General features: G+C 32.9%; 1 protein-coding gene across 1 annotated transcript; it reads right to left on the bottom strand.

The window, feature by feature from the left end:
- Positions 1–4,157: 4,157 nt before the first annotated feature.
- LOC123554889 (uncharacterized) lies at positions 4,158–17,293 on the bottom strand. Its single transcript, XM_045345305.2, has 6 exons — positions 17,159–17,293; positions 14,212–14,381; positions 13,006–13,133; positions 12,770–12,849; positions 6,489–6,722; positions 4,158–4,280 (listed from the first exon to the last, which is right to left on the bottom strand). Exons 2-6 carry the CDS (start codon positions 14,344–14,346, stop codon positions 4,249–4,251), a joined length of 609 nt encoding a protein of 202 aa, XP_045201240.2. The 5' UTR covers positions 14,347–14,381; positions 17,159–17,293; the 3' UTR covers positions 4,158–4,248.
- Positions 17,294–18,001: the final 708 nt, after the last annotated feature.

The following is an 18,001-nucleotide window of genomic DNA, read 5'->3' as shown; positions in this document are numbered from 1 at the left end:
TTAGGGATTAAGTAAGCACAGTTTCGCCCTTGAAATAAGGAAAGTAGATGAAATGAAATACAAGATGGCTTCGATGTAACGTGCTAAAAAGACACTCCAGCGCCTGAGAACTCTGATATCCAAGCAGGAACTGAAAGCTGACCTGAAGTTACAAACCTATCCCCATAACAATCTAGATACAGCAGTTGATAACAAAGACAGACACTATGTGAAGAACATCACTGTCATTGACAATTCGTTTGAAACTGGAAAACAAGAGATATCAAACTTATCATCTGACATAAATCGTCCTATCAGAACGCCCGGTGATGGTCAAGAAAATGTATTATATGTAACAACAGAAAGGACTCCCGGTGTTGGTGAAGAAAGTGATGACGATTTTCGTGTTGTTGCAGACAACTGCTATCTAGTCATCATCTTTGATCATTTTGAAATTGAACGCTTAAATGATAAAAACGAATTAAATGAGTGCGCAATATACGAAAATAACGACATATCATAAGTTGATGAAGAAAGCGCGTTTGGAGATATCACCGATTGTGATAGTATATGTGAATTAGAAAAAAGGCAATGCAAGTTCTAGAACAATAATGATTTGATGGACAGCTTTATGCAAATATTTATTGATGCAGCGATGAAGGGATGGAATCAGATTGCTGCGACCTTATGTAATGATAGAAAATCTAATATTTTTGTTCATACTTTCATTGGCATGCATAATATGAAAATGTGCTACAAAATGTGTATAATTATTCACTGTTATGTTAAACAAAAAAAACTGTCCATTTTGTTAAATCTATTTCTTGTCAATTACCCAGGTGATCTGTTTCGGAGACGCCCTTTTTATTCAATTATTTTGAGCGTGCTAACTTGTCTTATAATATATCGTATGCTCGAGATGATAAGTCGAATGCTCGAGTTTTAATGAGGAACGGGTTGGCAAAAGTAAGCAAAGCATATACACAAGTAATTGTTTGCATTTTTTTGATTTGGTGCTTTACTATTATTTAGATTTATCAAAAACAAGAAATGCCTCTAAAAAGACAAACGGCGTGGAGGTTATACTGTTTGGCGCATGGACTATTCAAAATTAAACAGAATGTCGGGCAGAAAAAAATCGGATATGCATATATGTACACATTATTCATTTTCAAATAATTCAACTAAGTAATAAATGTAAATGATCAGTAGATATCCTTTCAAAGATAGAAGGTCGAAATGGCTGATTGTAAAATGATTTCGTGTTGGGTCAGAATGTCCTATAATTAACCCACTAGCATAATATCTCCAGTAACTGTTGAAATCTTTTTTTATTTTGGTAAAGTAAGAGGTAAATACTTATATTTATGATGGAATTCAATTTGCACATTGTTGTTGTTTGCATAGTCATTATTTTCATTAAGGTAGTTCTGCACGTTTGATAAACCGGAAGTGACGGCGTGACGCCATTTTTCCGGAAAACGTAGAATAAAGACTGGATTCGGCGTACGGAACAGAAAATCATTTTATGAATTAATTGCAACCTGTGAGTAAATTTATTACAATGGTACTGTTGCTATATTGTAAAGTCAAAATATGATATTAAAACATATCACATGTTAAATAATTCAAAATAACGTCCTAAAATTAGCGTGAAATGTCCGGTTTACTTTAATCATGGTCAAATATCTCAAAAATAAGCACACGGACCTATATATTTTATTTCATCAAATTATAGGCCATTTTTTTATTTACAACTGTGAGAAGTTTCATCAAAATCTACATTGTAGAAAAATTTCTATTCGCGAAAATGTTAAGAAAGTTATGATTTTCCCATAGACTCTCATTATGAAATATTGAGTGAGGTTCCTATTTTTCAAATCAGTCTAGCAAAAAATCAAGCACACGACCATATCTTTTTTATTTGCTTAATTTTCTAGGTATATTCTGAAGTTTTGAAAAATCAGTGTTTAATCAAATTCTACATTGTAGAAATAATTTCGATCCAAACGTGCAGAACTACCTTAAATTAAAAATTTTAGCTGACCTATTGGCCAACATTGGTGTTTTTATTATTTTCTCCTGCACTTACCGGAGCGAAGCGCAGTGGAGAACGACCTCGGTGTTAAATAGTGTAAGGAATAACTCAGTTTTGTGAAATTATAGCATAGAATTATTATCTTTTCTGTTTTATTTTCACAAAGAACATAAATTTTACGCGAGTTCGATCCTCGGGCGGGGCGTACCTTCTCCGTGACTATTTGATAAATGACATTGTGTCTGAAATCATTAGTCCTCCACCTCTGATTCATGTGGGGAAGTTGACATTTACTTGCGGAGAACAGGTTTGTACTGATACAGAATTCAGGAACACTGGTTAGGTTAACTGCCCGCCGTTACATGACTGAAATACTGTCGAAAAACGGCGTTAAACCAATCATCTGTAAGCGAGGTACGCAACGGGGATGAAGTTTACTTTTGATTTATCTTGCTATGATAAATTACTATAGATTATAAAGTTCGGATAAATCATTTTAGTTTTGGATGATAAAATTACTAAATATCCTTGTTTAATATGTGCTTTCTGATATTCAATTTTATTTAACATTCAGAAATAAATGGTTTATCTTTTCGGCGCGCACCTGTTTCATGCCCCATTTACTACAGAATGTAGGTCAAAATCAATATTATAAAGCTACGCCGAAAAAATAATATGAGACAATACGTGTCTTAGATTAAGAGTATGCCTGACTGTAAACCCGGCTGGGGTTTGAACCAATGCTCCCGTGCTAAATGACCTACATCGTGTTAATAAATAACATGACCCTTTTGTATAGTCTTTGGATTTAATTGAAATTACAGTGCAACCTCTGAGCAACACCCTTTGGGAAGATACAGCTATTGACTGTCATGTAGAGGTTGTTGTTCTAGAGAGGTAAATTGGATAGTATATTTCAGCTAGAGGAAATTTTGATTATGTTGTTATTGAGAGGTGTTTGTTTAAGAAAGGGCCGCTATGGAGGGGTTGTACTGTATAGTTATGATCAGAAGCAAAACTAGAGGAGGCCTGAAAGTGGTAAAGCCAAGAGTCGCAAATCTGATCTGGCTGAATTAAATATTTTGAATTTTTGCTTGAACAAAACACGATTGGTACATAAATCTTTATATTTGCCGAAGCTTACGGCCTCCTCTCGGCCTTCTTCGGCTGATTTTACTTGCACTATGAAGTTAATAAAGTGATCCTGAATTTTTGCGTGTACCACCATCCTAGAGTGATCAACCTATATATCATGTGTAAAGTTTCATAAAGATCTATCAATAGTTTACTTAGATACAGTCACTAATCCCAATTCTTTACCAAATCAAAGGAGAAAAGTCTGTTTTTACATGATCTAGGAGGATAATACTGTATGTGAGCAAAGGTCATGTGCTAATAAATAATTATGTGAAGTTTGGTGATTTTCTAGCCAAAATACTTTTTTAATAAGAAGCATTTTCAATTTCGGACAGACGGACGAATAGCCGGAAACACAACACCAAATCAATGGTGAGGTAAACAAAGAGACACACACACACAAACTGTGTATAAAGGTATACACTATTACATCTTTAGTAACCGATCAACTCCTGCTTAAAAAGCATTTCCTAGTTATTCATAAAAATTCATGGTTTTAGACATGTAAGGGCATAAATCTTTGTATGCGTATCCGTCACATCCGTGGGTTTTGATTTTTTTCAACTGTTATTTGAAATGCTAACTTACAGATCGACATACAAAATACTGAAACAGGTTCCATTACTATAGCTATTTTTAATGGTATAAAATCAATTCAAAGAAACTACTCAAAAAGCTTGAAATGCATTCCATTAGTATCATAAGAGTTTTAACATGTTATTTTTACAATTGTAATTTTTAACACAAACCTTTTACAACGGTAGAAATGATATACTCCACCAGAAACTGTATAGAGGCATTGAGGACACGTTTCATCGATGTTACTGGTCTGACAGTGTTGGGCGAACGAAGAATAAGAATGTAGTACAAATGTAAGTACATGTATTTTGAAGTGTTCTTTGACAGAAATATACAGAACAATCAACATATAGCGAACCGCAAGCTCCAAGCATCTTGACAACAAATTCTACGTGGGAGATCAAAATATAAATAAAATATAGAACCAGTTGTTAATATTTTATTTTTGCATTTTCTGACAATTTTATTCGACTGGCATTGTATTTATTACTGTTACGCTTCACATGCAGGTGTACTCAGCCCATCTTTTTCCTTCCAGAAGAGCAAGCTTAATGAAAAGAGAGGAGAGCAAATTAATAATTGATGTTAACCTTTAGCCTGCAGGCGGCAAGTGATTCTGCCTTTGCGACCAGTGCAGACCAAGATCAGCCTGCACGGTTCGCTATTCAGTCAGTAAATTTTCAGTGAACACACCTTCGAATAATAAATGGTATTGTCCAAACTGAATGATGGACCAGTCCATTTAAGAAATTTAGCAGGCTAAGGGTTAAATATGTAATTAAAGAATAGATCTAGCGTTCCTAAATACATTTGTTGTTTTTTTGTCCGTAATAATGATCGGAAGCCGAACTTGTATATGTTACTGTTTTACTAAATTTGCCAAGGTGTTATCCGCGGTCAACCCAGTCCATCCGTTTCCCTCCAGAAAAAAAACTCCACATAAGCAAATTATATATAAAAGAAAAATACTGGATTTAAAACAGCAATATCTGGTGTTTAATACAAAAGCCAATGACGTCAGAGTAACAATAAATGGAACAAAAGTTTATCGACTTTTTTATGCTTTCTCATCTTGTAAATAACTTAAATGTTGATAATAAAAATATGTTGTGACACCAAAACTAGTCCACTGCTGTTATTAACCTTGAATTAATCTGGATTAATATCGCTGATGGTGGAAACTGTTAGACTAATGATCATCTAAATTAGATCTACGGGAAAATATTTTTTAAAAAGATACGATTTCTACAGTTTATTTTTGGCAAAATTTGCTTTTGGAAAAATCGTTAATTTTCTCAGATCGAATAATTTAGAACAAATCAAGCCTCAACATTTATGCTAAGAAGGCAATATAAAAAGCAGTAGTTTTTGTCGAATGATGAGGGTTGAAAATCGAATGTTACTGGTGATTCACCTATTTTATGTAAAATTCCTAGACGTGTCGTCAATATAACTTGAAATAAAGAATTTGTTTTTGGTTGTTATTTTTGAGACGGCGATATTTCTAGTATTATATGTACGTACGAGTATAATAATCAGGTGTTACATGGATATCTATGGGACAGTCAAAAATATTTACTGACGAAGCGGAAACAACTTTCGAAAGGTTGTAAGTTGCAAATTAGCAGAGGATAAAAGTTCAGTTTGACGTCATATGGCAAAATGATAGACGAGAATATAATTATTTCGTTCGTGTCAATCTATTACATTTTAGAATCACCATTCTGTCCAGATGTCATCATTATAACATTATACTTTACTTGATACCGACCATTTTTATGATTACTTTGACAGTAGAATCTGCTTCATGCAACAATACTTTTAATAACAGTCTGTCTAAAACTTTTTTTTCATATAAACTGTTATAATGTTTGAGTAATTTTGTAAATAAGCTTTAGGATTCGACAAGAAGGACATGCCGTGAAGTTACTACTGCGAACTTACTACTAGTAGTTCAAGTGAGAAAAATATTTTTGCAAACCTGTCAAAATGGCGGAAATTTTGGTATAAAGACATCTCAACTTGTGGTCTTTTATATCTAAATGTTTTTGCAACTATTACATAGTAAGTAACTACAATCTGATAAAATGTAACCAGTATCCAATGTCGTTTTGGATTCGAATTTCTAACGCCGTTCTGGAATCTAACGTTCAATGTCGTTCAAGTATAGAATGTCCAATGTCGTTTCGTGTTCGAATGTCTAATGCCGTTTTAGGTTCGAATGTCCAATGTCGTACAGGAATCGAATGTCCAACGTCGTTTTGAATTCCAATGTCCAAAGTCATTCTGGGTTCGAATGTCCAATGTCATTCTGGGTCCGAATGTCCAATGTCATTCTGGTTTCGAATATGCAATTTCGTTTTGGATTCGAACGTGAAATGTCGTTCTGTGATCGAATATCCAATGTTGTTCTGGGTCTGAATGTCCAAAGGAGTTCTGAGTTCGAATGTCCAATGTCGTTCTGGATTCGAATGCCCAATGTCGTTCTGAAATCGAATGTCCAATGTCGGATGTTTAACTTCTAGCCAACTTTACGCTTTAAAAGTCAAATGTCGTTCTCTTATCCAAAGTTCTATGTAGAATGTCGAACTTCTCACCAACTTCATACACTTAGCAATTCGCTTACAAATTACCATTTCACAGGGTAGAAAACATCAGTGTACCGTAGTGTAAAACGTAATACTTTGTTTCGGAACATTACTGACATTAAAATATGACGCACAACTATCGTTAGATACTTCCGTTATATACTTACGCCTTCCATGTGGCATTTTCGTCAGCCGTCTAGCCGAGATACCCCATAGGTCACGGAGAACCATATCTATGCGTCTCAGAACTCTTGCTGATGTTCTGAGTTGTCTTGTTTTGATAAACACATAAGAATCTTCACATCTGTTATCGAATTCCGACATTTTTGTGCATCCCCAAGTAACAGAAAAACTTTTATAGTCTGTCGCAACCACAATTAGTCTACCACTCCAATTATTGCCTGAAGTGTAAAAGTTGATTTACAAATAATGGATATCGTAGACTAGCCGCTTTAAACTGACAATAAAAAGTTGTTTACAAGATTATATATATATATAATATTGACAAATGTCAGTCTATTTTAGCGATTTTCTCATATCTATGATAATGGACATAGGATATAGAACAGCTACATTCACAATTTTTAAAATAAAAATTGAAAACATGATATATCATAGTCTGGGAGCTAGCCTATAGCTACGATTTATGATACCATTTTATAATAGTGTACTTGTACATATGATAGTAGCGTTTGGTATCTTTTCTGTTGTACACTCTAACCGTCATAGAAGTTTATCCAGTGCAAAATTCAAGGTCATATTACATTTCATCATATATGACAAATGTTTTCCAGGATATCAGAGAAAACTCTCCAAACCTTGTAATAACTTCTTTTGACGTGTTTAAACGTAGTACGTGAAATTTACAGAATTACAAACGTTTGAATTAGGCCATTCCAAAAAAAGAAAAAACAACCTAAGTCGCAAAATATTATTATAAATAAGAATGTTTTATTAAACATTGCTTGCATTGACATGCAACATGCGAGTGTATCCCAGGAAAGGAAGTGAAGGAAATCATTCCCAACATAAACAGATACAAACTCAGCGTCCACAACCCCCAGGGTATTGCCAAAAGGACAGTCTTTTGCAGCCGTCTAAAACGTCAAATATGATACTACATTACCAACACATTCAAAATTTCAACATTTGTAAAAATTTAAATTACGAACTAAAACTCATTCGTATGTGTAAGTTAATTAATAGAGAACTTTATTAACAGACAAACAGACTTTGTTTTTATATAGAAGAAACCATTTTTACACACCGGTTTTGCTGTACATCAAGAGATATTTCAAACTAATTTCATATGAAAGGGAGGTACTTTGAAAATTTCACACTAATAGTCCGGTAGTATTATACTGATATCTTATGTTTTCTTAATACAAAATGATTTTCATCAAACAAGTGCAATATTGTATAACTGGCGTGTGCTTTACGGACTATTTTGCAGTCACAGTTTATTACTCAGTTTCAGTTTCAGATTTATTGGCATATCGGCATATACAATATACCTTTGGCCATTTACAAATATAAGTAGGATGACCAAGATATCACAAAATATACAGTTAAAACAAATATAATTTTAAATATATATTAATTATTAAGAAACAGCAACATCTCTAAGTTTTTCCTTTCTTAATTGCATAGCATAATATACATATTTGGCTGTATTTCTAATAATTTTATTATTGCTTGAAGATAATATCCCAGTAAATTTATTCATACATGCAAATGAATGATCAATACAATACTTTTGACGAAGGTTTCTATAAAGTGGACAGAAATTCTACATTTTGTCTACAAAGTTTACAAACACGTAAGTTTCTTTCAACTCCAGAGAATCTTCCACTTTCAATTTCAAGATAATGAGATATTTCTTTTCTATGTTAATCATTACCTACTACATCTAAATACTTTTCATATTTGTACACCGTTTTAAACTTTCTATAATAAAACAATATGGACTTATTTCTTATCACATCATTCCAGTCTTGTACATACTGATCACGTAATCTTTGTCTTAACATTGGCATTTAATTAAAAACATAGTTCAGATTATTTCACAAATATCTATATCCTAGGATATCCAGATGAATTTTAACAGATGAAGCCCAAGTAGATTCAGTATTGTTATATAACAAACCACACTGTTCTAGAAACAAATTGTATACAAGTGACTGGGGAGTTTTAAAATTACTAAGAAAGATAACTGTTAAGGATTATATGATTTTATACTGCATGTGGTCTTTTGCAGTCTCCATCAAAGAATGAAAACACCAGTGACAGTAACATATGAAGTCTGCATCATATATAATTGTGACTGTCCGCCAAAAGGTTTTATTTAGTGCATATAATCTATTATAATAAGCATGCTTTGAATATAAAGAGGATATTAAATTTTTTTGGCATGAATATGTTTTTTATTTTCGTCGGTTGGTCTGAAAATAAAATATTTCACGAATGGCTGAGACACGAGTGAAATATTTCTTTTTTCATACCTTGAGATGAGAGTAAAAACTATATTCATGACAAAAACTTGAATTTTCTATTTATCATATACGAAAATGGTTGAAAAGTCCTATTGTTTACATTTAGAAAGAGCGACAACAACAACACATTTTTTCGTGCAGCCGAAACCAGTCTTGTTTTAGAAGTAAAATAATATATAACCATTACAGCATCAACGAAGATATAGACATGAATTGAAATATATTACCATTACAGCATCAACGAAGATATAGACATGAATTGAAATATATTACCATTACAGTATCAACGAAGATATAGACATGAATTGAAATATATTACAATTACAGCATCAACGAAGATATAGACATGAATTGAAATACATTACCATAACAGTATCAACGAAGATATAGACATGCATTGAAATATATTACCATTACAGTATCAACGAAGATATAGACATGAAAGGAAACACATTACCAATTATTTTAATTCAAAGTTTATTGGCATAAATATCGGCAAACTTTGCCTTTGGCCATTTACATAAAATATATACACACGGAATAAAGCAAAGACAGTATACATATAAAACATACAAAACATATAAACAACAAGAGAATATAGACAACGAAACATACAAATCTTGACAAATATGTAGGTTCACAAAATATTAGATGTAAATGTATCAAAATTATTACAAAACAGTTAAAGATTTAAGAGTATTTTCACGCAGAGTAGTTGCGTCCCTAACAAAGTTTGCAAGTTTGTTCATTAGCTTGGTTTTACAAGAAGATAACAGGGCTACAAATTTACTTAAAGACGGCCATGAAATATTTCCTAAATGTTTCCTACGTAATTCAAAATTCTTAGGACAGCACAATAAGAAATGGTATTCAGACTCAATGCATTACACATTTTACAAAGCCGATTATTTCTATCAATACTGTTATATCTTCCAAATTCAATTTCGAGGGAATGTGCGCTCAATCTTAGTCGGGTTAAACACACTCTGGATGACTGATTTAACACTTTGTCTAAGTATGATTCATACATAAATTCCTTTTTAAACTTACAGATGTAGACAAGTTTAGACATGTTATGTATAGATGCACTCCGATCCTGTTTATATTGGTCACGAATGCGTCTTTTAAAAGTCTGAAAGTAACTACTAGTATGCTCAATATTATAGTTTTCCCTAACGTACCTATAACCGAGATGATCAATAATGGAATGGATTTTTCGAGCCCAGCAGTTACCAGTAATAGTATTGCATTGGTCTAGATAAATATTATAAAGCGGAGATTCCCTACTTTTCATTAGTTTTGTCCAAAACTTAATCGAGCGCTCTTTTGCAATAATTGACAACGGAAATCTGCCTAGCTCACCGTACACCGCGTTATTAGGTGTAGATTGCCTAACTCCAAGTATACGCTTACAAAACTTTACATGAATTTTATCAATGTATTTAAAATTATAAGCACCCCACACTTCTGCGCCATACAATAAGATCGGTGCTACCATTGAATCAAAGAGAGATAACTTGGTTTTTATGTCTAACTTGACTTAATCAAACAATAATAAAATATTATAGTATGCCTTAAGCGCTTGATCAGATAATACTTTTACAGCTTGCGACAAATTCCCCGTATATGTAAAATTCACACCCAGGTATGTAAAATTATCCACGATTTCTAAAGATTCACCATTAATGTAAAAGTTAATGTAACGATTTTGTCGTCTTTTTTCAAAAACACATACTTTAGTTTTCTTAGTATTTATTTTTAATCCCCATTTTAAAGAATATTCATAAATACTGTTTATCTGCGCTTGTAAACTAGCTGGGTCGATTGTGAATAAAACAATGTCGTCAGCATAAAGAATGAGATATCTGGATAGCAAGCTAATATCATTATCCGTAAGTGAGTCGAAATCAATAGATGAACTTATGTCATTGACAAAAAGGATAAAAAGTAAGGGAGATAATGGTTCTCCTTGTTTTAAACCAAGTGTAACATCAAAAAACTCAGACATATTCATAGTAGAGGACACTTTTACACAAGATTTCACACTGTAATAAATGGACTTGATCACAGTTACCATTTTCGAACTAACACCTGACTGCAACAATTTTATCCATAAAGCGTCTCTTATGACGATATCAAAGGTTCGCTGATAGTCGATAAAGACACACCAAAGCTTCTTATTTCTCGAAAGTACTTTCTGAATAATTGAATGCAACATAAAAATAGCATCAGCGGTTGAGCACTTATCACGAAAGCCAAATTGCGAGTCATTAAATACACTGTTATCTTCATACTACTTATTTATTCTGTTTCTCAAGGTTAGTGAAAAGGTTTTTGCTAAAGTACTTATCAAAGTAATACCTCTATAGTTGGAAGGTTCCTTACTATCCCCTTTTTTATAGATAGGAACAATAATCCCTTTAGACCACAACTCTGGGTATATACCGGTGTTATATATATAGTTGTATATACTACACAAATACGGACTAATAAAGTTATTTGATTCAATGAAAAAATCCGCTACGATATTATCATAGCCACAGCTTTTATTACACTTTAAATGGGAAATAGTTTTCTGAATTTCATTAACCGTGAATGGAACATCAAGCTCGTTAGTATCTAGAGTTACATCACGTGCGGTACTGTTAAACTGATTAGGATCAAACTGGCAATGCGGTGTATTAGAACTGTCACGAAAATGTCTAGCAAAATCTTGCATACTTACATCACTGTTAACAGATGATTTACGTTTGAACTTTTTAATATATTTCCAAAATGTTCGAAGCGATGTCTTGCTTAATGATGATAATTTAGTCTTTTCTTTATTAAAATATGATGCTTCGGCACACCTTTTGGCTTTAGCAAAAGCTGAGCGACATTTCAAAAACTGAAGTTTATTAATCTCCGAGTCGTTTGAATTAAAAGCACGCTTAGCTTGCAAAAAGGAAGACTTCGATAAGCGACAATTATCATTGAACCATGCAGATTTACTCGCTCTATGGACCTTTTTATTGGAGCAGCCATTACAGTATCAACGGAGATATAGACATGAAATGAAATATATTGCCATTACAGTATCAACGAAGATATAGACATGAATTGAAATAGACATGAATTGAAACACATTACAATTAGAGTATCAACGAAGATATAGACATGAAATTAAATATATTACCATTACAGTATCAACGAAGATATAGACATGAATTGAAATAGACATGAATTGAAACACATTACCATAAGAGTATCAACGAAGATATAGACATGAATTGAAATAGACATGAATTGAAACACATCACCATTACAGTATCAACGAAGATATAGACATGTAATGAAATACATTACCATTACAGCATCAACGAAGATATAGACATGAAATGAAATACATTGCCATTACAGCATCTACGAAGATATAGATATGAAATGAAACACATTGCCATTACAGCATCAACGAAGATATAGACATGAAATGAAAAACACATTACCATTACAGCATCAACGAAGATATAGACATGTAATGAAATACATTACCATTACAGCATCAACGAAGATATAGACATGAAATGAAATAAATTACCATTACAGCATCAACGAAGATATAGACGTGAATTGAAACACATTGCCATTACAGCATCAACAAAGATATAGACATGAAATGAAATATATTCCCATTACAGTATCAACGAAGATATAAACATGAAATGAAATACATTGCCATTACAACATCAACGAAGATATAGACATGTAAATGTTAGCTGAGTTGCGTACAACCGTTTCGACATAATAATGTGTTTATTTTTTAAAAGTAATGAAACGGATTACGAGTAGTGTCCCTTTTAGGAGGTCTTGTATAAGAAAAACATACGCCCTACCCGGCCATGGACTTCCCCTTCATTACATAGAGAACAGTAAATGATTCATGAATAACTTAAAAATAAAGTTTTAAAGGTCTTTACCAACAACATCTTTGCCAATAAACTCTCCTGGGCCTGTGATGGAAAATATTGATGTAACTGTATTGCACACGCCACGGTTTCTGAAATGAAAGGCCTAATGTCATTTCAATTTTTACATGTTGTTTTTATGTACTCACAATCAAAGCGTGTCGCAGTTTTAATTCTTTGTCGGTAATTTTGTTTTGTTTTATTCATATTCAATATGAGTTTGTGTATGTTGTGTCATTTATACATACCTCATGGCGTCGTGGTTTATTACATTCTGTCCTTCTACTTCTGTAAAATGGGTAAAGTCTGTGAATTCTGCAGCTATAGCCCAGCTACATGGAACTTTAAGATACTGGTAAAACCATTGGCCGAGCCACTAAAATATAGATTCAGTTTTGAAACTGAAAAGACATAAACTACGATATTGTGCCATAACTTACTATAACGCGTTGTGAAAGAAAACATTCCAATTATTATTATTATTATACCAGATTTATATAGCGCCCTTTTCATGATCAATTTCACGTTCAAAGGCGCTTTACATAGTTCAAATGCAGCCACACAGGGCGCATAATCCATCCTCCAGTACAGACACAGAACGATATGACCAGAGGGACAGAGTGAGACAAAGCCCACATGACAGAGAGATTAGAAATCAGATACAGGCTTGTCCGGCTAACTTAGCCTGGTTCTTTAACGTGCCCAGTGTATAGCACTGATACACGCCAGGATTGCCTGGGTTCCTGACCAGTACACTTCTAGTTGGGTGGGAAACACTGAAAAGCGTTTCTGAAAATTCCCGAGTAGCTGCCGGGGATCGAACCCCCGACCTCAGGATTGGAAGACCAGTGTGCAAACCACTGAGCTATCCGTCCACCCACTCAATTACCTTTTATAAACCATTTAAATGACGTCATTCTATTGTCGAAACCGTGAATACTTTTTCAATAATTCAAAGTTGATTTACAAAGCTATTTGTTGTCAAATTGTCGTAAACACCGCACCCGAGAATCGAACTCGAGATGCTTCGAATCATAGCCTTTAGCTTAACTTTTCGCAAAGTGGAGTAAAATAAATTCTGTCACATCACGTCCAATTTACGTGTATCAACAATACTGCATGTTAGGTTTAGAATGCTACATGTTCATAAATATCTAAGTAAAAGCAGTGCATATTATCCCCCCACCCCCCAACACCGGATAAAAAAATGACTTGTGATTTCAGCTCTACATATACAGTTAGATTATATGTTTGACTATGTGATATTTTTTTCATATTCCACTCAGTATCTAGTGATAAGACATGTTAGTAAAAGATTAGCTTCATGAGTATATCTTCAACTTTCCATCAGAAAAAATAACATTTTTGAATTCTTATTCATTAATTTCCCATATTTTTGTAAGCCATAGAAAAAAGCAGTGTAAAAGGAAGTTTAACTTTCAGAAAGTACTTACAGGTAAAAGATTGAAGCCGGGCATTGGGACAGGTGGAATCTTTAATCTTTCTGTTACATCTGGCGATGACTCCCAATACAGTTGGCCATAAGTGAATGCAAGAAAAGCAAGAACTACCAGAGCCTTGAATGCCATCCTGATTCCTTCCGCACTTTAGAGAGTTCTATGTACTTTTAAAGAAAAAAGATGTTTTAGTAATTGTATTTGGATATATATATATATTCAGTAACAGCCCTAAAATAAAACCATGTCTTCGCGTAGATCCAAAGTTATAGCTAAACATATTGATTATGCAACACATACACTACATGTTAATTTTGTTGACATAAGGTCTAAACTTAAGGTATCGTGCTAGTTTATCGAAATAATCTTTAATAGTTAAAATCTTTATCAATATAAATTATATATAAATATAGGTATTCCATGAAATAGAAGTAAAACATTTCTTGGGTCTAATTAGTTAAATCAGTAACAATAACAATTATACCCATTTGTGACAGAAATCTTGCTTTTTATAATTTTCTTCAACAAGCGTATTTTCTGTTTTCAGCACACATTTAGCCTTCTCTAGATTGAAATTTAACTTTCAATGACTTGTAACTGTAACCCATGCCGAACTACATACTATACTGGTAATTCATATACAGCGGTATACATTTTATATCACTGAAAGCAAAAACCTTTTATTTAGAAAAAATCTCTTCTGGGGAATTGTGAAAGATTAACTGATTCTAAGCTTGCAAGTTGCTTATTGCACAAAAAGAAAGGTAAAATAGCTCACTGTACATCGCTCTTCTAAAAAATCCTACAAAATTTCTGACTCCTTCAGAATAATGTTTTGCTTTCTAGGACTCTAAGTTCTAACTCCCGGGTCACATTCTGAACATATTTAGTATTTGTATATAGAGAGTCAAGCTCCATGTAGATTTTGGAGTTTGTCTAATATGTGGGGCATGCGCAAGCAAAAAAAAAAATGCTAATTTTAGTTACACAATAAGTGCCTAGCGATTCTGTTTTACTTTTACCATGCTGGACACGACTGATTCTACCTTTGCGACCAGTGTAGATCATGATCAGCCTCCACATCCGTGCAGTCTGACCATGATCTGCACTGTTCGCTATTCACTCAGTATCTTTTTGGTAAGCACCCCTTTTAACAGTCAATGGTACTTTACAAATGGGATGATGGACCAGTTCATTATTATAGTTTAGCAAGGTAAGGGTTGAATTTAAGACTACTAGCACTAAGACCAGCTGTCCAACGGGAAGTATAATGCTAGATCATCCCGGATTGAACAAGCCATTTGGTGAAACTTCAGTAATGATGTTAATATAACTGAATTTTGGACCATAAACGTTTATTTGTCAGTTTCAAATATTAAATTAAACATGTTCGCATTTACAATAAAAAAAATTATCCAAACTGAATTTTTCGCCGAACGAAAAGACAAAAAAAAAAAAAAAAAATAAAAAAAAAAAATAAAAAAAAAAAAAAATGAAAAAAAATGTCAGTTGTAGTTGTCAGTGATTAGCAATTGTTTATAAGATATAACTTTTAATGAATACTGGGCACACTAGGGAAACCATGGCATGAACTTTGATTCGAGACGGTAAAGCCCTTCGCAGACGTCAATTTTCTGGACAAGAAGGATCAACATGTTTTTCTGAATTTAAGTATCATATGGTAACTGTTATCGCTTAAGTATGAAATATTGGTAATAAAATTTCATAATCAGGTATTCACTATCAATTTCTATTACTAACAAGCATCACTTTTTATTTTTTATCTTTTGATAATAAAACTCTGTTTCTCTCTCCCTTCGACGTAAAACGGATTTTTTTTTTCAGGATTTAAACGCTAAATCTAGCATTGCTTAGGTCGGTCTTTTATCGCTGCATGTGCTATGTAGATTGTTATTAATTATCTAATGCATTGACATGTGTGCCTAAGTTTTGAAAACTCTATTCTGCCATTTCATTAAAACATATCTATAAAATATCCTAAGCTTGTTCTTGTTTCAATGAATCTTACTGTATTTGTCCTGAGTTTTCTTCATAACATACAAAACTATTTAAACGGATGAACCAGAACACAAAACCAACAACTACTTCTTACTGACCAAAAGATGTGTTTGCCAGACATTTGTTTACGTCTTTGAAATTAATCAACCTTACTGAATTTCAAAAATATTAAATGTTCTTTTCCAACAAAAATGTGAATCTAATAGATGAAACTTTGTTTTTTAATAGTCATTATTGATTAAGACAATTACAATTAGTTTTTGGTCAGTAAAAACATTCTGGTCGGTTGTAAAAAAGCATGTCTAATAAACTTGTTTAAACAACTCTCAAGTGATATCTTAATCTGACATTATAAGACCAAGTTTACAATATCAAATAAATAATGCAAGCAGCCTAAGTAAGGAATAATGTATATTTCGGACTTGTGTTAATGTTAATAATAAGTTAAATAATATTAATATAATGTTTCTCTATTACACACTGTTATTAGGGGGATTTCCATTTTTTCGTCCACAAATCTATCTACGCTAAAGGCATATTGTTATAGTAATAATGTTTTTCAAGAGCACGGCTCCAACAAATATCGCAAACGCAAACTTTTAAAAATATTTTAAGAAAAATTTATAGAATATCAAAAAGCCAGTATCAATAAAAAATACGTTCATATTACATGTCCTTCTATTTACAGTCAATGCTTTAAAGCATAAATAACGCAGAAGATATATTTTCTATCTGTCTTACGAATTTCACGGAATATTTTTATAAGTAAACATTCCGTCAAACTCGCTGAATCTTTTTGTTTTTAATATCAAATTATTAATACGACTTTCTAAATTTTTGAAATATATGACTCAATTTTTAGACTTTAAGTCTTACAAACGTAAGGCGGCTAATACATTAAAAATGAAAAAATCCATTAACTTACCTAGCAATACAATCTTTTCCTTCGGCATCCAAACTCCAAACGATTGGGCGGTATGAAAGTACACAATTTATAGCTCAGCATTTCATTCTGCATGACGTACTAATAAAAACAGAATGATTATTCAATGCATTTTTAACTACTTGTTATTTTGATGATTGTGTCAATTAAGTACGAAGAAGTGTAGTAACATAAAACAGAAGAAGAAAAACAATTACCTGTTAATTCAAAACAAATGGCCTGCTCTATATATGCAGTATTTTGAAAGATACATTTGTTCATATTTTTTTTGTGTCTGAAAAAGAGATGGCAGTTTGAACAGTGTCTATCTTATAAAAAGGCTACCATTCCTATTATAGTATTATGTCTCCATCTTTATTTCCTTACATGGTCATGACAAAACTGTGCTATGTACCGTTACATATAACTATTATATTATATTGGTGTAAAGTAGTAAATATGGATAAGACAAAGTTAAATAGAACAGTGTTTAGAGAGCAAATAATTAAAGGTCAGAGACCACCAATTCAAAAAAGTAAAGGGAACTTATAGCTGGGCAGATTAAGTCAATAGGTCTGGTTTCAAAATCATATATGGCGTCTTTTTTTCAAGATGGCCGCCGTTTTATGGGAAAGAACTAATTTGCCATTAATACTGACGTTCCTAGTTGAATCAATTTTAATGTTATAGTTGAATAACATAATTAGAGTGTTGAAGGACAGTTTTTGTCTCGCCTGTGACTTTACGAACTGACGGCGAACTAGGGCGTAGCTTTTCCGGCGGGACGGTAATGACGACGGCGGCGGTGGCGTCAACGTTAAGTTTGTATGTCAAGTCCATATCTCA

Source organism: Mercenaria mercenaria, chromosome 7 (assembly GCF_021730395.1).
Source record: "Mercenaria mercenaria strain notata chromosome 7, MADL_Memer_1, whole genome shotgun sequence".
Taxonomy (NCBI): Eukaryota; Metazoa; Mollusca; class Bivalvia; order Venerida; family Veneridae; genus Mercenaria; species Mercenaria mercenaria.
Note: the sequence above shows the minus strand (reverse complement) of the source record. Positions and strands in the feature narration are given on the sequence as shown.